Below are 23,932 nucleotides of genomic sequence, written 5' to 3' on the forward strand. Positions count from 1 at the left end.
TTTTGGTTAGTACCTGAGATCGGGGGGAATGGCAGGGGCAGAAGCACAGTCTGGCGTGAGGATGTGAGACCCTGTGCTTTGGGAAGCCGCACGTCTCTTCCTTGGTTGTCTCAGGTCATCCGGCATTGAACAGGAACACCACATCCAGCTTCTTGGAAACAGAGAGAGCTTTGTCTGGTGTGTTTGTCAAATGTGTCAGTCGACCCAACATGATAATCAAAGTGAAATACTAGGAAGCCATTAAAATGACATCGAGGAATGCTGTTTGAGAGCACGTAACATGTTCCAAAGCATGAGTGTAAAGGGCAGATCACGAAATACTATGTGTACAGCATGTGATTTATTTTGGAGGGTTTTAAAGCATGACACGCGGTCTGTATATACACACAGAGCTATATGCACACAGAAGATGGAAGGAGTCTGTGGGAACAAACGTTAACCTTGCAAAAACCTCACCTTGTACATGATTTTTAAAATGACTTTATATATTTTTGATGCTTATTTATTTTTGAGAAAGGGAGCCAGAGTGAGAGAGAGGGAGACACAGAATCCAAAGCAGGCTCCAGGCTCTGAGCTGTCAGCACAGAGCACGAGGCGGGGTTGACCCCATGAGCTATGAGATCATGACCTGAGCCGAAGGTGGACGCTTAACCGACTGAGCCACCTCGGCTTCCCTAAAAGTCCTTTAACAAAAAATCTCGTGTCTAACTTTTCCACGTTGAAGGTTTCCACGTTTTTGGTCAAGAGGGAGAGTGTTTTTGTTGAATAATGGTACACTTCCAAAAAGAACTCAACTGGCATCAGGCATGCTCTCAGAAGCTCTGTGCTGGCTGATGTGCCCACCTCAGAATGTCCTATGTAGCTAGCCCTCGGACCGCAGTATAAGTATGTTTAAGAAGGGTTAGGACCGAACCCTTCTCTCCTTAACTGGTCAGGAAGAACGAGCAAGCTCCTCCAGAAGATGGGTTTTCTTTAATGTGTGGGAACTTTGTCTTTGGAAAGACTTCTTTGAAGATACTGGAGAAGAGCAAAGAGTTTGGCAAGACATGTTTTGCGTAGTGAAAGGAGGACCAAGGCCGTGGGTGACTCCTTGCAGAAAGGAAAGGTTTACTCTGAAGCACCTACCAAACTGTTGGCTTCGGTCAGAACTAACAGTAGATCTCTGCATTCATATTTTGTTTCACTTTATTAAAAATGGAAACGGAGAGAAGACTTGCTACACTTTGATGCTTTGCCTTCATTTCCTAGACTGTGGATCAAAACCGCCAGTTGCAAGAGCGCCTGGAGGTGGCGGAGCGGAGGCTGCAGCAGACCCCGAGGAAGGCCAAGTCGCTGCCCGAGGTGGAAGCCGAGCCGGCTCAGAGGGTGGCCACCCTCTGCAAGGTGGGGCCCCCGTTTCCTTCTGGGTCCCATGGTGGGAATGTCATTTTCATGGCGGTCCATTCTTGTATCTCATTTCTCACCGGTAACGTCGGCGTGCCAAAGTCCGCGAACCAGCTGAGATCTGTTTTCGGTGCTACTTTGTCTGAGATTGGAATGCTTTTCAAACGGCAGGCATCATCCCCAGTTTTGTTCCCTCCGGTTTTGTCTGACGTGTGCTGTTTGCCGTTGGCTGCATCTAAGACTCACTGCTTTTCAGACTTAAGTCAGCGACTCAAAGCTCAAGATAGTAGCCTTGGGCAAGAGAAGGACAGGGGTGCCTGGCCGGCTCAGTCAGTGGAGCTTGGGACTCTTGATCTCAGGGTCATGAGTCTGAGCTCCCCGTTGGGTGTAGAGCTTACCGAAGGAAAAAAAAAAACAAAGAAAGCATAGAATTTTTCCGAGAAATGAGAATATCCTATCCTCTTTTAAACACAATCGTTTTTATTTAAAAAATTCTTAAATGTTCATTTATTTGACACAGACAGAGAGGGCGAGCATGGGCACATACATGAGCAGGGGAGGGGCAGAAAGAAGGAGATAGAATGCCAAGTAGGCTCCATGCTATCAGTACAGAGCCTGACCCAGGGCTCGAACGCCCAAACCTTGAGTTCATGACCTGAGCTGAAGCCAAGAGTCAGAACCCGACTGACTGAGCCACCCAGACACCCCTGTAAGAAATAAATCTTTAAGGAATTCACTCGGAGGTTCCACAAATAGAGTCGAGGAACGTGCCAGACACATTCCCTGCCCTCCCAGCTCTCACAGCCCTCACCACCCACAGAGGAAGGCAGCAGTTGAAGAGGTAGTTTCCAGACATGATGTAGTCTGTGCTGGGATCGAGTGATGCACACAGGACGAGGGAGCACATGACTGGGCAGCCAGTCCATCCTTCCGGAACCTGGGCTGAGGGAACCTGTAGCAGGGAGCCTGTCGGTGCTTCTGTGTCACCGGTTCCAGTGCAGCGAGGGTCCCAGTGGGAAGGGGGGTGGGTTCGTCACGGGATAATGGCCCTCAAGGCTGCCATCAAGTCGGGCAGGCGGCATTGGGCGCCCACAGGCCCAGGCTCCAACAGAGCCTCTCCTCCTTTGTGATCTGCATGCCAAGTCTCCGTTTCTTTTCTCGCCTGTCCTGTCTCCTGTCCCTGGTCAGCCGTGTAGCCCGACCCTTTGTCTTTGGACACTGTGCTGCTGAGGAAGCTAAGTTGTTGGAAGTAACTTCCCAGCTTAGGAAGGCAGCACGCCTGTTTGCTCTTTCCGCTTGCTGCTTCCTCCTGTCCGTGCTGAGTGGACAGGCGTGTCTCCCAGGGGACGAGACACCGTCCAAGGATCCGGAACCCGGGGTGGGGACGAGACCGTTGCCTACCCCCGGTCACCAGCAAGGAAGCCCACTGTTTCCCACTGGCACGCATGAGGCCTGTAGGGACTGTGAGCAGGCAGAAGGCCGCTCACAGCATGTCGTGCGTAGGCACAGCGTGTGTTGTGAGGCAGCCAGCTCTTCTAACCCCGCTGTCGCCCACAGGCCGAGCAGAGGCGTGGCAACATGGAAGAAAGGCTGCGCCAGATGGAGGCCCAGCTGGAGGAAAAGAACCAAGAACTGCAGCGGGTACGTGTCCGGGCGGAGCAGCCGCGCACCTGGCAGTGATTGAGGATGAGGTGCAGGCTGGGGGTGTGGGGGTAGGGAGTGGTCCCTTGTTTCCCACTTCTCCCCACGTGGACGCCAGGCCCCTTCTCGATCCCATCAGGGGTACAGTGCACTCTTGTGCAAGTTGGATGTTAGTGAACACTCCTAGCCTGTGGACAATGTTCTCTGGACGCTGGGGCCCCGTAGGCAGTGCCGCCTCGGGGTGGAGGCACCCGCACAGCCCACCGTGCCCACCAGCTCATTAGCAGCTACTCACGGTTGACGCGGGACCTCGTGGGTGTCCCTTGGCCAAAGCGGAGGTACTGGCCTGGGGTAGGGCAGCCTAGAGGAGGGGTCTCCTTCCTTAGGACATGACACTGAGGTCCTGAAATCAGGTCACGGGCCTGACCTTGGTCCCCACATCCTGAATTTCTACTTGAGATGTAAAGGCACAGGTCGGGGTAGATGTTCCTAAGAAGAGGAATAGCGTCATCGAGCCTTGACGAAAGGGAGGCCCCTGTCCCTTGAATCCCCTGAGATTTTTCCCTGCGGGAGCTGGTCGGACGTCAACATGAAACACCCAGGAGACAGAGCAGGCAGCAGCCTCCCCAACTTGGGACGTCCGTCCAAGGCCATCAGGTTTTGTTTTCACCAGAAAACCCAAAACACTCACCCTTAACTTACACCAGAAACTCGTGTGCTTGGCCCTCAGGGTCAGAGAATAAAACATGAGTTTCCGCGGAGTGAAGCTTCTGATGCCAGCGTGACGGCTCGGGTTGGCCGACCCCAGCCCGCCATGACACATGCACACAAGCGAGCACAACCAGACGCTAGCCTCTTGGGCCGAGAATTCGACCTCACCTACTTAGAGAAGCACTTCATTGCCTTTAGGACTGCATGGTAGTTTGGAGGGACAGGTGTTGAGATAAGGATTCTATTATAACTGAGACAATTGCAAGGACACTTTTAAGCTGCTTTGCTTGAAAAATACTTGGGTGCTGATCCCTTCTTGTGGGGTGGCCAGGGTCTTTTCCAAGTGATGGCCGTTGCTGCGTGTGAGGTGTGGTGGTCGTGCTTTCTGTTGCCTGCTCCCAAGGAAAGAGGTGCCAGCAGGTGTGGCTTAGAGATGAGGAAGCCCGAGGCTGGAGGGACTGTCCATTGCCTAGCCTGCGGGTGTGTCCTGAGGGCTCTTCCTCCTCCCTGGGCCCCCCGACTGCAGGGCACATGTGTACTCCGTCCCCCACGGCCCTGCGCCCGGCAGGAGCCCCTGAATCCTGCCGGCCTGTCCTCGCCGCTTCTGTTTTGGGTTAATTCAGGATATGCGGTAGAAACAAGTTTTTAAACCATACGATTGATGAGAGTTCTATAAAACACAGACCCGTGAACTTTGCGGTTACGTTCGGAAATTACTTGAGGTAAATACAAGTTTCCATTACAAAACGTTCAGGAGATGTGTGAATTTCACGAAAAACAGGTGAAAGTCTTTCTCACCACTGAATCTTTCCCAAAGGGGATTTTTTTTTTATCTTTGGGTTTTGTCAATGGATTCATTTCTTTCCCCCTGAGGCCAGATCCGAGCTTCTGTGTCCGCCCCGGAATATTCCTCCTCCCGTGGGTAGATCAGCTGATCCCCTTAAGAATATGCTCTTTCCTGCATGTACATCTGCCTCCTGAGCCCATCTGAGAGCTAATAATGAGGACATTCGTGAGGGCCCATGCGTGTTTTGTTTCCCAGAAACAAAGGGACCTGCTAAGTGATGACCCCTGGGAAGCAGGTTCCTGCGTTTCTGTGCCCCGCTAGGTCGGTGCTGGCAGTGACGCACAAGCACGCCAAAGAGTGCCGTGGGAAGGGGCAGCCGAGGATGGCGTGCGTGTGGGTCACACCGCTGGTCATTCGCACGCCTGAGCCGGTGTTCGCACTTTGGCTTGAAGCCTGCGTCTTCTCTTTCAGGTAAGGCAGAGAGAAAAACTAAAGGAAGAGACTAATCAACATCTGTCCAGCACTATTGACAAGCTCCTGTATGAATCGGACAAGCGACTTCAGCGTCATCTAAAAGAGAGAATGGCTGCTGCGGAAGATAAGGTAGGACATGAGAGACAGTGGCTGAGTGCCCCCGTCCTCACAGAGGAGACGCTCACGTTGTGATCCTGAGGAGCAGCGTGGAGCAGAGGCTAACAGCCACTGCAGAAAGAAGAAATGATTCTTTCACGCGGAAAAACTGCAGGCTGTTACCCACTGCCTACGTTAAGTTCCCAGTGTCCTGTCCCTGCCCGACGTATGTGTGCGGGAAGGTGCGTCTCACTGTCTAGAAGAGGAGTGTGGTCTGGGGAGGGCCCGAGAGTGAGTATTTTAGGCTTTTCCTAACTGAGACGTAAGGAGTAAGCTAGCTTCATGCTAATCAAAGATGGGCACAGAACCAGCCATAGGCAGTATATAACTAAGGGGAGGGGCCGTGTGCCGATAACCCTTTGTTGAGAGGACCCGGCGGTGGCTGGATGTGGTCGGCAGGCCCTCGTTTGCCACCCCTGTGCTGGAACCTTCAGCCTGGTTCTTGTCTGGGGAGCTAATTTCTACCTCTTTGTCCAGAACGAGCGGTAGGAGTGCGCAGTTCTGTCAGGCATTTAACCAGCTGAAAACAGAGTTTCTCCTGTTCCATGTCCTGCCTTCCCTCTTTTCATCTGGGTTGCAAAGAGTCGAAGCCTGGACTCTCACACCATCATAACGGATACACTTGAGGTGTAACGGGAGGGAAGCAGTATCATACCATCTCTGTGAGAGAAGCTCTGGTGGGGACAGTTGGATGCGGACCTGATACTACCGGTTCTGGTGACACCTGTGTCCCTGTAGATGAGCCCAGAATCTTCCCTAAGATTGGCACTTGGAGACACCAATGAGCAATGCTAATTCCACGACACACTTTTTTTGGGTAAAACCCATTATGAGGTGCGTTATTATACCCCACGTGAGGTTCTACCTTGATCACTGGGGCCAGCCTTTCGGTAGAAAGTTGTATGTGAGATTGGAAGTATATGTACGAAACTTAGGTCAGGTTTCCCAAGTGACTGAGGCATCACAGACCCTAAAAGCTAGTACCAACCAGTGTACCTGCTGCAAGTGAACTTAGGAACTTGTCATACTTACAGTCAGACAGTGATCCGTGAAGAAATTGTACATGGACAAAGTATGAGTAAAGGCTGTTACTGCAGTTTCACAGACAGCATTTCACTCTGTGGTCATGTGACCCGGTTCGTTGGTAGGGCCATCCGCTCCATGCCTTGTCTGTGGTGCTGCGTTATGGTAAAGAGAAACGTCGGCATGCTCTAGCATGTGGAACGTTTGAAAGAATCAACACTAAAGGACTGTGTGTACCTTTCTCAGAAGACTCTGTTAGGAGAAGTTGGCAATCTGAAAAAACAGTTATAAGAAACGCAACGTGAGAAGGTATTTCCATCTCTCAATCATTCAGTGATCGGTTGAGACTGGAAAGGAGCAGGTGACCTCTGGGGCTCACACTTCCTCCAAGGCGAGCCAGCACTGTGCTTTCGAGCGGCCCCACGCTCGCAAGTCTGAATGGCACGCATGTGGCGGAGTTGGAGCCGAGCAGCCTATGGGGTTCAGATTTCTGAGTCCCTTCGGGGGTTCGCTCGAAAGCTAAAATGTTCACGTAAACCTTTCGTTGAGTGCAGCGTAGCCCAGCAGGAAGGTAACAGGTGACACGGGTGTCATCCCAAGGGTTCTCGAGGCTGCATTTGAAAAGGTCAAACAGGGACGCCTGGGTGGCACAGTCGCTTAAGCGTCCGACTTCAGCCAGGTCACGATCTCGCAGTCTGTGAGTTCGAGCCCCATGTCGGGCTCTGGGCTGATGGCTCAGAGCCTGGAGCCTGTTTCCGATTCTGTGTCTCCCTCTCTCTCTGCTCCTCCCCCATTCATGCTCTGTCTTTCTCTGTCCCAAAAATAAATTAAAAAAAAAAAAACCGTTGCAATGGTCAAACAGATGGGTGATGTTTAGTTTTCATGCAGCCTGATGCAAGCAACATGTTATTGTATCATGTAAATAGTGTAGACATGAAGGAGCTACTCTACAATGTTTTTCCACATTCAGTCCTTGCAACCCACGGGGCATCTCACAGTTCCATCCCCTGTGGTTGGGACCAGCCCCATTTTGGGCGCTCAGTTAGCCATGTGCGGCGGTGTCTCCGGCCTGGGACGGCACTGCCTACGGGCTAGTTGTGTGACCGAAGCTCCTCGTCGGTTTGCTCCCTGGTGCTGCGTGTGCAGACGTGAGGCTGGGCTGCAGAGGGTCCACGACGGACCACGTGCCTATTGCACAGAAGGGCTATTCCCCCACCGCCCAGAAAGTCCTGCTCCTCTCTACATAATTAGGAAGAAGTCCTAGTGGCTCGGTGTTTCTCCTCTGTAACCTTGCTATGCCTGAGACCTAACTGTTCAGTAGGGTTTAGGACGTTCACTTGGTGATCTGGGTGTTTCCTGGAGGACTCTTGGAGAGAATGGTCTTGGGGTGTGTAACTGCTGAATTTACCCATCGTGGTTATGATGGTCAGCATTTCAGCACACTTGATGCTAGTAGTGTTTTCCATTTGTTCTTGTTTTCTAATGAACCTACAGTGTTGTATCAGTTTCAAGTAGACAGCATACGGTTTCAACAATTGCACACGTGACTCTTTGCTCGTCACCATCACTGTGGTCACCGTGTGTCACCATACAGAGTCCTTAGGGTATCACAGACTGTATTCCCTGTACTGTGCTTTTCATCCCTGAGACGGCCTTATTTGATATCTGGATGCTGATGCCTCGTAATCACCATCATCTCTTTTGCCCACCGCCCCTACTCTACTCTCCTCTGGCCACTACCAGTTTGTGCTCTGTGTTGAACGGACTCCTGATGCAAAGACTAGTTAACCTTGCTTGCAGTGAGCGTCGTTGTCATTTGCTGCTTTGCAGGATCACCTTCTACGGAACTTCGAAGCACTGAGGGCCGTATTAAAGCGGGCAAGAGTGAGAGGCTCTTCGCTTCACCACGGGTATGACACTTCCCGGTTCACAGATCTGTTTGAGATGCGGCTGGGGGCGGCTTCCCTCTGTCACCAGTATGACGTGAACCAGCTCATGGTTCGAAAGTAGAACCGTGGGTGTGCTATGGTATGACCCGAACCGGATCAGAGTTACACACAATAACCCTGAGTGTGTTGTAGTCTGACGCGATCCATTTTCGAGGGACCGGCTAACTGATGATGGGGCGGGGCTGGGGGGGACACTGCCCTTCACCGTGCCTAACATGAACCACCTCACAAACACCTATGTTGGCACCTGCTGTGTATCTTCCAGAGGAATCCTCTGGCCGAATGGGCAGAGTGACTGGATGTAGCTCAGGGAGACGGTAGCTTAGTAGTTGGCAAGAGGGAGAAGTACAACCTCATTCCAGAGGTTAGGTTTGGAATCTCAGGAGACTGGGAGGCATGACAGAGCTCACAGCCATGGGAGGAGGAGTGGAAGTTAGGGCAAGTTCTGTTCGTGTTTGGGTGGGTTTCTTTGCGGCCTCCCTCCACCGAGTGTGGCAGTGATGGTGTGGGGCTAGGAGGGGTCCAGCGTGCCAGGTTCGGCCCAGCATCCCTGGAAGCTATGGTCCCTTCCGCAACGCCAGTGGGGTCACCATGGGAGTGCACACGTGGCCATGGTTGTGAAGGTCACCTTGACATTGGTGGGGTTAGCGCAGTGCTCGCAGTTTCTTATATGTTTGAAAAGACTGGAGAATGACATGTAATCGCTGTAACTCTGTTGGGACGTTGGTGAGTCGCCTGTGAGGGAGTGGGTCAGCCGGCTTGTGAGCTGCGTCCTGCAGACAGTAATTGTCAGCGAGGTATTAAAAGGTTTGCTTGCTTCTTTGTAGGAAATGGGTACCATGTGAGAGTCATTCTGGTGTGACAGTGCCTCGAGTAGCTGACTGGGCCCCCTTAGGTGCAGGAAGGAGGCTCCTGCTCCAAAGGCAGGCCCACTCAGGCCTCACTGGGGTCTGTGCGGCTGCCGTCGGGGGCTCTCGGGAGAGTCGAGGGTGTGCTGTGGCTGCCCTTGTTGAGCCTGCTTGTAGGAGAGAGAAGTCAGTGCAGGTAGAGTCACAAGCGGCCCTCCCTGTCCACGGAACTACTGGTGGCACAGCGAATGTGTGTCCGGAGAGAGAAGCACCCAGGAAGATCCAGGCACAGAGCAGCCTCTTGGTTGGCTGACGGAGATCCTCGCCAGCAAGACACCAGTGTGCTGAGTGTCACCATTCCAGGGCTTGAAGACGGGTATGTGTGAGGAGGCCAAGGGAGCAAACAGTGGATGTGGTGCAGGCCACTCGAGTGCATGTTGGAGTTCTCAAGGGAAGGGGCTGTGCAGGCCCCTGGAGGGTGGCACCCTGGGGCAGTTGCCATAAGAGGGACGTCCACGCCCGTCACCCGCCTGAGGTGAGCTGGCCAAGGAGAAGGATAGAGAGGATCGCAGTGCTCCCGTGGTTGCGGAGGCATTGGCCGCGGTCACAGGTGGCCTTGTGGTCAGAAGACCCCGGGCAGGAGACCGGCTGAGGAACAGGGTCTGTTTGAAGCCGTCTCCCAAAGTGCTCTCTCGTCTGGTGGCAGAAGAGAGGCTGCTGGGAGCTGTGTTGCCGTGAGCGGCCAGAGGCTGTGGGGACGAGACTGGGAAGGCGGCAGGCAGGCTGGACAGCTGAGCCCTCCTGGCACGACCTCATAGCCACGTCTTCTGTTTGTGTCGTCCTCTAGCAAGATGACATGGTCTGGGTTGCAGAGGAAAAGAAAGGTGTCAGACCCACTTCCAACGCAGGCGGGGCAGATGGGAGAGAGCTCTGGGATAGGACTGGGTGCAGGGTGGTGGGGTCGGGAGCCAGGGAGCCTGAGATAGGGTGTCAGATTCAGGGGACACACACGAACCTCGGTGGAGCCATGAACCATGCCAGGTCCCATGCGGGGTGGCGTGTGTGGCTCTCCCCGATTGGCGATGTGTCGTGGCCGCACAGCGGTGAAGCTAGACCCCCTGAGCTCAGGTGAGCAGTTGTTCTGGGAATGGGGGGACCAGAGGAGGGGAAGGTGGTTGTGGCCAGCGGGCAGTCCCGACTTGGCTGTCTTAGAAGCAATCAGTACCCTGAGGCAGCACGTGTCAATGACGTTTCTTGAAAGGCTGCAGAGAAGAGCTTGAAGCACCACAGAGGAGACGCCCTGTCGTGGTGGCTCTTTCTCCAGGCCACAAGGGGTGACGCCAGGGGCCCCCTCTCTAGTTGATGTGAATCAGATGGGCGTGTTCTGTCTCCCGAGACCATAAGGATTGGTGAAATGGAAGGCAGCCTCTCTTCTTTTCCAGAGAGCAAGGAGCCACTGGACTCCCGTGTAGGGTTCAAGTGTGGAGGGTGAGCCCGTGGCTGAGGCCAGGCACGTGCGCTGGCGGGTGCTCCTTCACAGCTGCTGCCCAGAGCTTCGTGCCCAGAGCCTTTGCTGAGGGGAGCAGCTGACAGCCCAATTAAGTGACTCCACCCTAGGGGCTCAGGGATCCATGGAACTTTTCTGGAGACTTCTGTGGCCAAGGGGGACATTTGTCTGTTAGTCTAACTGCACAGAGGCCAGAGACGCTTTTGCCTTGGAAACACCGGGCGCATTGCCACCTCCTGTGTACGGGAGCTGCGAGGTGTGGTTCCCGAGGATCCTGCTGCGACTGCCCCTGGGGCGCCTGATAGTGGCTGGTGGAGGAAAACCTGGGGTCACCTGGCATCACAGCAAGGGCCTTGGCACACGTGGGCCAATGGCAGGTGAAGGCCAGAGGGACGTATAGGAGTGCTTTCCGGTCAGTTGGGCAGGAGGTGGTGCAGACACGCAGGACGACAGCTTGACTGGGGGCAGGCGCTGCTCCACCTCGGGGACGTCTGGGCCGCGGGGATGCGTTGCACCTGCTGGGCCCGGGAGACCCTGTCTCCACAGGGCCCGGCTAGCGGGCTTGCACTGGAGCCAGGGGCAAAGACGCCTTCCTTGGAGACCTTTTTCTCTGACGTCATTTTCCCAATGGATGGGTTCTGGCCTGGCTGACAAAGTCCACTTTTCTTTAGATAACAACCTTGGTGTGTGTGTGCGTGTTTGTTTGATTGTTTTCCTCCGTATTTCAGGCGGACGCACGTCAGCAGCATCCCAGCTTCCAGGTTCCGTCTGGCGGACAGTCCCACGGATGCCAGCAGCAGCAGCAGCAGCAGCAGCAGCGCGGTGTTGCGGCGCCACCGGAAAGGCCGTGTGGCCCGTCTGCGACATGAGCCTTCCAAGGCAAGGACCTCCATCCTCTGGGGGCTCTCGTGGGACCCACCTGCCTGCTCCAATGTCACCTGCCTTTTCCTCTGTCTGTGAGGCTCTTCTGGAACTAAAGGACTGATAGGCTGCTTTCTCTTTTCCCCTTCCCCCATTCTTCTTTTGCTGCCTTAGAATTTACTTTTGAGAGCTTTTGTTCTTTCTTTGTGTAAAGTAGCAATGTGGATTCAGATAGGACCTAGTGTTAAGCACAGCACAATGCAAATTAGTAAGGGTTTGAAACGCTAATGAAGGTTAAATGAACATGTGTATTCATCCTTAAACAACAAAGAATTCACCTTTGGAGTTTAAGTACTTTTGTCCTTTGTCTCTTCAGCCGTGTATATTTTTAATATTTGTGTAAGTTTTGAGCACCTGTAGTCATGGAACAAGTTTGGTGCAGATATCGTCCCAGAGCTAGGGTGCAGCATGACTGAAAAACCCAGATGAGGGGCGCCGGGTGGCTCAGTCGGTCAAGCGTCCGACTGCTGATTTCTGCTCATGTCACGATCTCTGGGTTTGTGAGATCGAGACCCGGAGCCCCGCAGCCCCGCATGGGGCTCTGCGCTGACCGCGCCTGGAGCCTGCTTGGGATTCTCTCTCTCTCCCTCTCTCTGCTCCTCCCCCACTTGAAATAAAACAAAGAAAACAATAAATAGATAAAAAGTCAGAGGAGAGGCCTGCACCCCTATGTGTGCACAGTGTAGTGAGGGGAGACCAGCAGCGAATGGGAAGTAAAAGGTGATATGTGTGTTAGTTATCTATTTCTGTTTGACAGATGATTGACAAGTCCCTAGATGGGCACCTGTGGATAGCCCCAGAGTGCAAGGGTGGCTCTCTGGGCACTGCCCAGTGTGGCAGTGGAGAGAGAGAGACAGAACTGGCAGAGACCAAGCGGTGAGCTTGGTCTCAGTGAGCCAGGTGCTCAGAGAAAGGGAGCCCGGTGGCCTGGTCGTGCTGGGTGGGGCCAGGCAAGGTGGAGGCCAAGGACCACGGTGGTCTGGTCCAGGAGCCCTTGCGCTAAAGCCCACTCGCCAGAGTTCCAGAGTCTGTTTAGACACGGTAGGGGCAGCTTTCTGGAGGACTTGAACTCTGGTTGGGAGCAGAGACGCAGTGCTAGCTGGAAGGAGACACAGGGTAAAAGTTCTGTGGTTTGTGTTTTGTCATTTTGCTGTTTTGCCCTGGAGCGTCTGTGGTCACTCGTGGCTGGCTCGTGTTGTTTCTCCTGTATCTTCATTTGTCATTAGAGAGTGGGGTTTTGCCCCAATAGTCATAAATTGTCGTTAGCGTATCACTGTATAGTACAGGTGGATACAGGTATGATCCAGATAATAATTTGTAAACGAAGTGTTTCTTCAAAAGAGATAAGGCACTGAGCATAGACGAACGGAAGCTCGATACAGACAGCACGCTTTGTGGTGCCGACACTCGTGTTCAGGACTCCAAATCTCACGGGCTTACTGAGCACAAGTACTGCCTTCTACACTGAAACTCAGGACTCCTACAACGTGAAGCCGGCACCTGCCCCTGAGCCCGTTTTTATCACGTACCTGCCCAGGACACCCTCCTGTAACCAGCACAGTGATTTGTGAGAGGTTGTCAATCAAATTCTAGGTCAGGATTTCACATTCACGTCCAGCAGGGCATTAACAGAGTGGGTTTGTTTGGTGTTATCCAAGGTGTTGCGGGAACTTCGGCACCCCCTAGGGTGATACTGTAAAAGTGTAACTTGGTTTTCTTTTTTTTTTTTTTTTTCTGAAATTTATTGACAAATTGGTTTCCATACAACACCCAGTGCTCATCCCAAAAGGTGCCCTCCTCAATACCCATCACCCACCCTCTCCTCCCTCCCACCCCCCATCAACCCTCAGTTTGTTCTCAGTTTTTAACAGTCTCTTATGCTTTGGCTTTCTCCCATTCTAACCTCTTTTTTTTTTTTTTCCTTCCCCTCCCCCATGGGTTCCCGTTAAGTTTCTCAGGATCCACATAAGAGTGAAACCATATGGTATCTGTCTTTCTCTGTATGGCTTATTTCACTTAGCATCACACTCTCCAGTTCCATCCACGTTGCTACAAAAGGCCATATTTCATTTTTTCTCATTGCCATGTAATATTCCATTGTGTATATAAACCACAATTTCTTTATCCATTCATCAGTTGATGGACATTTAGGCTCTTTCCATAATTTGGCTATTGTTGAGAGTGCTGCTATGAACATTGGGGTACAAGTGGCCCTATGCATCAGTGCTCCTGTATCCCTTGGATAAATTCCTAGCAGTGTTATTGCTGGGTCATAGGGTAGGTCTATTTTTAATTTTCTGAGGAACCTCCACACTGCTTTCCAGAGCGGCTGCACCAATTTGCATTCCCACCAACAGTGCAAGAGGGTTCCCGTTTCTCCACATCCTCTCCAGCATCTATAGTCTCCTGATTTGTTCATTTTGGCCACTCTGACTGGCGTGAGGTGATACCTGAGTGTGGTTTTGATTTGTATTTCCCTGATAAGGAGCGACGCTGAACATCTTTTCATGTGCCTGTTGGCCATCTGGATGTCTTCGTTAGAGAAGTGTCTATTCATGTTTTCTGCCCATTTCTTCACTGGGTTATTTGTTTTTCGGGTGTGGAGTTTGGTGAGCTCTTTATAGATTTTGGATACTAGCCCTTTGTCCGATATGTCATTTGCGAATATCTTTTCCCATTCCGTTGGTTGCCTTTTAGTTTTGTTGGTTGTTTCCTTTGCTGTGCAGAAGCTTTTTATCTTCATAAGGTGCCAGTAATTCACTTTTGCTTTTAATTCCCTTGCCTTTGGGGATGTGTCGAGTAAGAGATTGCTACGGCTGAGGTCAGAGAGGTCTTTTCCTGCTTTCTCCTCTAAGGTTTTGATGGTTTCCTGTCTCACATTTAGGTCCTTTATCCATTTTGAGTTTATTTTTGTGAATGGTGTGAGAAAGTGGTCTAGTTTCAACCTTCTGCATGTTGCTGTCCAGTTCTCCCAGCACCATTTGTTAAAGAGACTGTCTTTTTTCCATTGGATGTTCTTTCCTGCTTTGTCAAAGATGAGTTGGCCATACGTTTGTGGGTCCAGTTCTGGGGTTTCTATTGTATTCCATTGGTCTATGTGTCTGTTTTGGTGCCAATACCATGCTGTCTTGATGATGACAGCTTTGTAGTAGAGGCTAAAGTCTGGGATTGTGATGCCTCCTGCTTCGGTCTTCTTCTTCAAAATTCCTTTGGCTATTCGGGGCCTTTTGTGGTTCCATATGAATTTTAGGATTGCTTGTTCTAGTTTCGAGAAGAATGCTGGTGCAATTTTGATTGGGATTGCATTGAATGTGTAGATAGCTTTGGGTAGTATTGACATTTTGACAATATTTATTTTTCCAATCCATGAGCAGGGAATGTCTTTCCATTTCTTTAAATCTTCTTCAATTTCCTTCAGAAGCTTTCTATAGTTTTCAGCATACAGATCCTTTACATCTTTGGTTAGATTTATTCCTAGGTATTTTATGCTTCTTGGTGCAATTGTGAATGGGATCAGTTTCTTTATTTGTCTTTCTGTTGCTTCATTGTTAGTGTATAAGAATGCAACTGATTTCTGTACATTGATTTTGTATCCTGCAACTTTGCTGAATTCCTGTATCAGTTCTAGCAGACTTTTGGTGGAGTGTATCGGATTTTCCATGTATAATATCATGTCATCTGCAAAAAGCGAAAGCTTGACTTCATCTTTGCCAATTTTGATGCATTTGATTTCCTTTTGTTGTCTGATTGCTGATGCTAGAACTTCCAGCACTATGTTAAACAGCAGCGGTGAGAGTGGGCATCCTTGTCGTGTTCCTGATCTCAGGGAAAAAGCTTTCAGTTTTTCCCCGTTGAGGATGATGTTAGCTGTGGGCTTTTCATAAATGGCTTTTATGATCTTTAAGTATGTTCCTTCTATCCCGACTTTCTCAAGGGTTTTTATTAAGAAAGGGTGCTGGATTTTGTCGAAGGCCTTTTCTGCATCGATTGACAGGATCATATGGTTCTTCTCTCTTTTTTTGTTAATGTGATGTATCACGTTGATTGATTTGCGAATGTTGAACCAGCCCTGCATCCCAGGAATGAATCCCACTTGATCATGGTGAATAATTCTTTTTATATGCCATTGAATTCGATTTGCTAGTATCTTATTGAGAATTTTTGCATCCATATTCATCAGGGATATTGGCCTGTAGTTCTCTTTTTTTACTGGGTCTCTGTCTGGTTTAGGAATCAAAGTAATACTGGCTTCATAGAATGAGTCTGGAAGTTTTCCTTCCCTTTCTATTTCTTGGAATAGCTTGAGAAGGATAGGTATTATCTCTGCTTTAAACGTCTGGTAGAACTCCCCTGGGAAGCCGTCTGGTCCTGGACTCTTATTTGTTGGGAGATTTTTGATAACCGATTCAATTTCTTCGCTGGTGATGGGTCTGTTCAAGCTTTCTATTTCCTCCTGATTGAGTTTTGGAAGAGTGTGCGTGTTCAGGAATTTGTCCATTTCTTCCAGGTTGTCCAATTTGTTGGCATATATGTTTTCATAGTATTCCCTGAGAATTGTTTGTATCTCTGAGGGATTGGTTGTAATAATTCCATTTTCATTCATGATTTTATCTATTTGGGTCATCTCCCTTTTCTTTTTGAGAAGCCTGGCTAGAGGTATGTCAATTTTGTTTATTTTTTCAAAAAACCAACTCTTGGTTTCGTTGATCTGCTCTACAGTTTTTTTAGTTTCTATATTGTTTATTTCTGCTCTGATCTTTATTATTTCTCTTCTTCTGCTGGGCTTAGGCTGCCTTTGCTGTTCTGCTTCTAGTTCCTTTAGGTGTGCTGTTAGATTTTGTATTTGGGATTTTTCTTGTTTCTTGAGATAGGCCTGGATTGCAATGTATTTTCCTCTCAGGACTGCCTTTGCTGCGTCCCAAAGCGTTTGGATTGTTGTATTTTCATTTTGTTTGTTTCCATATATTTTTTAATTTCTTCTCTAATTGCCTGGTTGACCCACTCATTCTTTAGTAGGGTGTTCTTTAACCTCCATGCTTTTGGAGGTTTTCCAGACTTTTTTCTGTGGTTGATTTCAAGCTTCATAGCATTGTGGTCTGAAAGTAAGCATGGTATAATTTCAATTCTTGTAAACTTATGAAGGGCTGTTTTGTGACCCAGTATATGCTCTATCTTGGAGAATGTTCCATGTGCACTCGAGAAGAAAGTATATTCTGTTGCTTTGGGATGCAGAGTTCTAAATATATCTGTCAAGTCCATCTGATCCAATGTCTCATTCAGGGCCCTTGTTTCTTTATTGACCGTGTGTCTAGATGATCTATCCATTTCTGTAAGTGGTGTATTAAAGTCCCCTGCAATTACCACATTCTTATCAATAAGGTTGCTTGTGTTTATGAGTAATTGTTTTATATATTTGGGGGCTCCGGTATTCGGTGCATAGACATTTATAATTGTTAGCTCTTCCTGATGGATAGACCCTGTAACTATTATATAATGTCCTTCTTCATCTCTTGTTACACCTTTAATTTAAAGTCTAGTTTGTCCGATATAAGTATGACTACTCCAGCTTTCTTTTGGCTTCCAGTCACATGATAAATAGTTCTCCATCCCCTCACTCTCAATCTAAAGGTGTCCTCAGGTCTAAAATGAGTCTCTTGTAGACAGCAAATAGATGGGTCTTGTTTTTTTATCCATTCTGATACCCTATGTCTTTTGGTTGGCGCATTTGGTCCATTTACATTCAGTGTTATTATAGAAAGATACGGGTTTAGAGTCATTGTGATGTCTGTATGTTTTATGCTTGTAGTGATGTCTCTGGGACTTTGTCTCACAGGGTCCCCCTTAGGATCTCTTGTAGGGCTGGTTTAGTGGTGACAAATTCCTTCAGTTTTTGTTTGTTTGGGAAGACCTTTATCTCTCCTTCTATTCTAAATGACAGACTTGCTGGATAAAGGATTCTTGGCTGCATATTTTTTCTGTCTAGCACCCTGAAAATCTCGTGCCAATTCTTTCTGGCCTGCCAAGTTTCAAAAGAGAGATCAGTGACGAGTCTTATAGGTCTCCCTTTATATGTGAGGGCACGTTTACCCCTTGCTGCTTTCAGAATTTTCTCTTTATCCTTGTATTTTGCCAGTTTCACTATGATATGTCGTGCAGAAGATCGATTCAAGTTACGTCTGAAGGGAGTTCTCTGTGCCTCTTGGATTTCAATGCCTTTTTCCTTCCCCAGTTCAGGGAAGTTCTCAGCTATAATTTCTTCAAGTACCCCTTCAGCACCTTTCCCTCTCTCTTCCTCCTCTGGGATACCAATTATGCGTATATTATTTCTTTTTAGTGTATCACTTAATTCTCTAATTTTCCCCTCATACTCCTGGATTTTTTTATCTCTCTTTTTCTCAGCTTCCTCTTTTTCCATAACTTTATCTTCTAGTTCACCTATTCTCTCCTCTGCCTCTTCAAGCCGAGCCGTGGTGGTTTCCATTTTGTTATGCATTTCGTTTAAAGCGTTTTTCAGCTCCTCGTGACTGTTCCTTAGTCCCTTGATCTCTGTAGCAAGAGATTCTCTGCTGTCCTGTATACTGTTTTCAAGCCCAGCGATTAATTTTATGACTATTATTCTAAATTCACTTTCTGTTATGTTATTTAAGTCCTTTTTGATCAGCTCATTAGCTGTTGTTATTTCCTGGAGATTCTTCTGAGGGGAGTTCTTCCGCTTGGTCATTTTGGATAGTCCCTGGCGTGGTGAGGACCTGCAGGGCACTTCCCCTGTGCTGTGGTGTATACCTGGAGTTGGTGGGCGGGGCCGCAGTCAGACCTGATGTCTGCCCCCAGCCCACCGCTGGGGCCACAGTCAGACTGGTGTGTGCCTTCTCTTCCCCTCTCCTAGGGGCGGGATTCACTGTGGGGTGGTGTGGCTCGTCTGGGCTACTTGCACCCTGCCAGGCTTGTGATGCTGGGGATCTGGCGTATTAGCTGGGGTGGGTAGGCAAGGTGCTCGGGGGCAGGAGGGGCAGGCTTAGATCGCTTCTCCTTAGGTGATCCACTTCAGGAGGGGCCCTGTGGCAGCGGGAGGGAGTCAGATCCGCTGCCGGAGGTTTGGCTCTGCCGAAGCGCAGAGTTGGGTGTTTGCGCGGAGCGAGCAAGTTCCCTGGCAGGAACCGGTTCCCTTTGGGATTTCGGCTGGGGGATGGGCGGGGGAAATGGCGCTGGCGAGCGCCTGTAACTTGGTTTTCAACAAGGAGAACAGTTACAGGAAAGTTTCGAATAGGCACCTGTTAGATGTCTTTGTTCTACAAGATGCCATGTTTTAATGAGTCGTGTATGTTATAATGGAGTTTTCCATCCCTGAGTGATAATTGGTAGTGTCTCTGGTAAATGTCGAATAACCTATTACATTCAGATGTGTGGTGGAACAAAGTGCTGCTTCCAGGCGTGGTTGTTTCTAAATCTTCTCTCGATTATATCCGTCCTGTTGTTCTCTTTAAAATATGTTTGCCTCGTTTGGTCTTGGAAATTGTAGCTTCCAAGTGTGCAGTAAATCTGATTTCTCTTCCTTTCTTTGCATGCCTCTGTCAGCCTAGTGATGTAAGGAAGCATCGGAGAAAGCGAAAGTGTTTCGTAGTGCAACCTAGCTGTGTTTGTGTGTGGTGTGGGGGAGAGTGCCCGTCTCTTCACAGTGAGCACCACAGCTGGGTAAGGACGAGCGGCTGGCGTGTGCGGGGAAGTACAGGAGCCACTGGGAGCTCGAGCGCGGCGTGCGGTTTCCACGGTACCTGCGACGGCCACCAGAGCTCACCGTTGTCTCGCGTTTGTGTCTTGCTCGCTGCGCTGCGTACTTAGTTCCATGAGACATAGAAGTTTCTAGGAAGAGAAATTACTGAAGCAGAGGCATAGAGTTTCGATTTTGAGATCACCACTTTTGACAGCCGTAGCCAACAGCATTCAGAGAGCTCTTAGGGTTCGCCACCTGGTGTGTGCAGTGGTTTAGGATCCTGTGACCTGGCCCTCACAGACATCCCCGCGAGCCACAGCTTGTGTGGTTACCCATTTCCAGATGTGCAACCAGAGCCTGAGAGCCTGGGTCCTGTGCATGAGGACACTTTGCAGGGCAAACACTGGCCACGACACCACTCTGCCACGTACCCCACCTTTGCTCGGGCGCCCTTCTCCCATTTACAGTGCCCTTGCTGGGACAGGCCACCTCCTGTGTCCAGAGGACAATGATGTGGGTGTGCCCATTCTCACGGGGAACCGCCGTGCCTCGGGACGGAACCCACGACCAGAGAGTCCGCCTCATAACTGGGATGCCTTGCTCCCTGGACCGGACCCCCATCCCAGACCTTCCCAGCCATGCGCTGACAGGGCCGTGCCTCTGATACAGAGCTGGGCGGCAGCTGGGGGAGCCCCCCCACTGCACAGACGGTGTGTCCGTTCAGTTGAATTCTTGCGTTCAAGTGCCAGTTCGGTCCCTGGTTGTTTTGTGACCGGGGTGTATTCATCACCGTCTTTTTTTCCTGCTTTGGTCTCCTGGTAAGGGAGGACAGCGAAAGGTTCATGGCCCTTGGGGTGTCCACACCCTGCCCCTCGGTGCACGGTCCTCAGAGATCAGGAGCTCACATCGGCGCCGGGGCACAGAGCACGCCCTGCATTCTGCTGGCTCGTGCTGCCTTTTCTTCTGTAGCAAGACTTTCTCAAGGAACAGAGGGTCGTGTGATGAACACCCAGGCAGGACGGCCTGCTCCCGCAGCTCACTGATGGTTACTTGGAGGGCTCTTTGGAGGTTTTGGGGGATGAAGTCTAGGTGTACGGGCAGTGGGTGTCAGGTCCATGCAGACTGGGCCAGCACGGGCGTTGCACTTCCCAGCCTGGCGGGAGCCTCCCGTTTTGGTTGAGACTGAAATGGCCCATAGGCACAAGTCTGGCAGGACCCAGTGCTGGGCGGGGGCCTGTGTGTGGACTGCGCTGTGACACAGGGGAGGGTGTGCTCCCGGAACCCTCCGTCTCTGCTCACCTCATAGCCTGGTCGCTAGTGTGGCTCCCTGTCCTGTTCCCTTTTGGGTTTGTTTTCTCCATATCCTTGCTTCCACCTGGGTATGAAACCTACTTGTGTTGAGCCAGTCTGACCCTGTTTGGTTTTATGTGGATAATTTGTAGCCTGTTAAGGTAGCCTTTTGTTGTCTGATGATTGTCAGGAAATCAGGAGAGGAGGCAGGTGTTTTGGAGCTGTTGGTTAAGCTTGTGTCTTCCCTGAGCTCAGCTCCACTTGGTGCTGACCGCCATGGGTGTCCCGAGCCCCATGCAGCTTCGGAGGCCCTGGTACAAACCCAGTTGGCTGTGCCTGTCTCACCAGTCCTACACGTGTGTCTCGTGAGATCCGGCCCTGCCTCACCACCAGGACCTGTCAAGGGTCGTAACGCTGGCGGGTCCATGGCCCCACGGTCCTTTCCAGGGCCCACAGCCACATAGCCGCAGACCCACAGCCTGTCACACAAGGAAAAATGGAGTCTGAAGGGGTTCATTTGTCGTGACGGCAGCCAAGGGACGCTGTGTCTCCACCGTGTCGAGCAGACTGTCTGTAAGCTGCAGATGAGTCCATCAGTTTGTAACATCAACCGAAATGTCCCCGAGAAGCAGAAGTCAGACCCGAGTGTGGGGTCAGGGGGTTGGGTGCCTTGTCACTTTACACACGTCCCCGTAGATTCCAGCCTTGCATCGCCACCAGAGGTGACAGTGGATTAGGCCACAAGCTCGCTCCACTTCCCCCAAACAAAGAGCTTTGGACAATCGTGCATGGGAGGGCTCCGTGCTCACCAGGGTTTGCCCTGAATGGCGTCAGGAAACAAATACCTTCCTTTTCAGCTGGCCGTGGTGTATGGTGACATGGTTTGGGTCTCCGCCTCTACCTTCTGTGGCCGGGCTCCTGGTGGTGGGAGGTCCTGGGGAGGGTACACCCCTCGGTGCAGATGGGCTGGGGGTCTCAGTGGGCCCACTGCCCGGACGCGAATCCACCCTTTCGCCTGGCGTTAGGCCGATCCTAGGAAGTCGTTTTGGACGCTGCACAAAGCACAGCTCATACCTTTTCAAATGAGTTGCTGGCTGTGATTTCAGGGCTGTGTGCTCCTCTGTCTGGGTGCACGGTGAACTCATGTCACTCTCCTCTCCACCCCACAGTTGCTGCCTTTGGAGGAAGAGTCACAAGATAGCACGGCAAGGACACGATGTGTACCGTCAGCTCCTTCTTCCCAGAGGTCCCTGAGCTTGGACAGGCTGCAGCAAGGGGCACTGCACAAGGCCAGCCATGAGGACATCAGGGACGCCACAAAGTAAGGGGCACAGGCATCGTAGGAGACATGTCTGTGCGCTGGTTTTCAGCTCTGAGAAACCTTTGATCTCTACATGGGGGAGAAAGGGTCGGAACAGCGATTCCAAAGAGAGGCCAATGAACTGAGTTTACGTGCACGTCATTCTTGGGATACCTGCCTGGGTGCCCTGGGTGTGGCCAGCAGAGCAAAAGGCAGGGGGAAAAGACCAGAGTCTTGTGATGCTGGTGGCTGTAGGGCAGCCTCGTTTGCTCAGATCCTACGCACCAGCCGTCCTGAGACCTCCCTTTTCCTCCCGGTGGATCCTGGGTGACATGCTCCCTAGGGCTCCTCCCCTGGGCCACACTGTGCCCTGTGGGGCTGTCAGGAGCCATGCTCTCTTCCCCCCACCCCCACCAGGCAGCTCCAGCAGCCTCTCTGTTCCTCGCACCACGTCCTGGGGTGGCTCAGGTGTGCATGTCCTCCGTGCTCCCGGGTCACGGCCAGGGTGGGGTGCCGAGCGTTCTCAACCCAAGGTGCTTGGACTCCAGATATACTTGGGAGGGAGAGAGTGTCAGCTCCCAGGGCGCAGCCCTCCCTAGAAGCTGGGGGATTGTGCTTCTAATCACGTGGGGCGGTGTGTCGTGTGACGAGCACACGTGGAAGATGCTCTCCTGTGCGTCCCCCAGATCCCCAGGCTCTCGGGATGGCCCCTTGAGCAGCCTCAGCAAAACTAGCAATAGCCAGGACTCACTGAACAACGCCCCCAAGAAGAAGGGCATCACAAAATCCATCCGCTGGTTGCTCACCAGAAGACAAAAGGTCCACCCCAGCCACGCTAGCGACGAGCCTGCCTGACCAGGTTGGTGTCCCCTGTGTGTTTCCAACGTGTGGGTGGTCTTACTGGCCTCATTCCTCTAGATCCGTGGTCTCTCTGCCTGCAGACCCCTCCCCGTGTCGGGAGACCTCACGTGGCTGTGGACACCCCCCACCTCCCATTTCATCACTCTGCTTCCCCACAGCCACTGGATTGGAGCCACTGAATTGAAAACCCTTCCCAAGGTGCCCTGGGACTCAGCAAATTGGGCGGACAAGCTGAAAAACACCAAAAACTTTAAAAAATAAGCATTGTGTTTCTTGTCACCTTGCTGAGCACTTTTCAGCTGTACCTGTTTTTAAAGCAGTAGCTGTTCGTTTGTTCAATAGACTCTATAGCTGCAAAGCAGTATTATGTCCTCCACGGACATAAAAAGGCCTCCAGGGCCTTTTGCTCCTGGAACCATGCTGGGAAAATTCGGTCCCTTAGATGTTGCCGGTGTTTTTTCTTCCACATCCTTATACTTTCTGTAATGAAAACATTAAGATTCGTGAAAGTGCCCTCTGGCTCTCACACCCACTGCTCCCAGAAATGTGTATGTCTTGTAAGTCCAGAGGTCACAAAATTGGCCAAAACATTTCACTGTGTTTCCTACGTTTCTTTTGTCATCTTCGGGAGGTACGGTTTAAGTACTTGGTCATATGAGGACAGCGTTTATTGAGTCGTTTGCCCCAGCATTTGATTCAGTTTCACAGAGTGTGTGTAGGTGACTTTCTCCGGGGCTGAGATGTTCAAATCGCTGACTTGGCTTCTGGGTTACCATAGGTATAACGCAGTGTCTGAGAGTGGATCATACCGTGGTCTCTGTGGACATGCATGGCCTGTCCCAGAAACATACGGTTGACCCTTGAACAGCCAGGGTTTGAAGATCAGGTCCACTTGTATGCAAGTTATGTGTTTCCATGCAGTAGAGTATTGTAAACGTATTTTCCCCTCTTTATGGTTTTCTTAATCACATTTACCTTGTTTTATGAAGGAATACAGTATATACACGTCACTTATAAAATATGTGTTAACCGACTGTTTCTGGTAAGGCTTCTGGGTACAGTGGGCTATGAGGAGTGAAGTTCTCAGGGAGGTGGCGGTGAGGTAGAGGCCCATAAGGCTCCACGAAAGGTGCCTAGTGTTGACAATGTCCGCCTCAGGAGAATGAGTCTCAGAGTTCTTACAGAGTTCTTACAGAGTTCTTACAGAGAAATGTAATAACGATCTGTAAGTGTTTTAAGCGTGTCCATGTGTTTGAACAACTGTTATTTTACCTAGTGAAAGACCTTGGAAATGAACTGGGTATATGTGTTTCCTGTACTGTGTACTTCATTTTAAATCTCTTCACAGTTGACAGAAGCAGTCTTTCACC

General features: G+C 50.7%; 1 protein-coding gene across 1 annotated transcript in view; it reads left to right on the plus strand.

The window, feature by feature from the left end:
- LOC125147576 (liprin-alpha-3-like) overlaps window positions 1-23,932 on the plus strand; it is a 38,457-nt gene that overhangs the window by 9,523 nt on the left and 5,002 nt on the right. The window contains exons 6-12 of the mRNA XM_047824667.1: window positions 1,249-1,383; window positions 2,941-3,024; window positions 4,994-5,125; window positions 8,006-8,085; window positions 11,208-11,358; window positions 21,571-21,722; window positions 22,388-22,560. Of these exons, the coding sequence (XP_047680623.1) occupies window positions 1,249-1,383; window positions 2,941-3,024; window positions 4,994-5,125; window positions 8,006-8,085; window positions 11,208-11,358; window positions 21,571-21,722; window positions 22,388-22,556 (903 nt within the window). The 3' untranslated portion in view covers window positions 22,557-22,560. The remainder of the gene's footprint in view (window positions 1-1,248; window positions 1,384-2,940; window positions 3,025-4,993; window positions 5,126-8,005; window positions 8,086-11,207; window positions 11,359-21,570; window positions 21,723-22,387; window positions 22,561-23,932) is intronic.

Source organism: Prionailurus viverrinus, chromosome D2 (genome assembly GCF_022837055.1).
Source record: "Prionailurus viverrinus isolate Anna chromosome D2, UM_Priviv_1.0, whole genome shotgun sequence".
Lineage (NCBI taxonomy): Eukaryota > Metazoa > Chordata > Mammalia > Carnivora > Felidae > Prionailurus > Prionailurus viverrinus.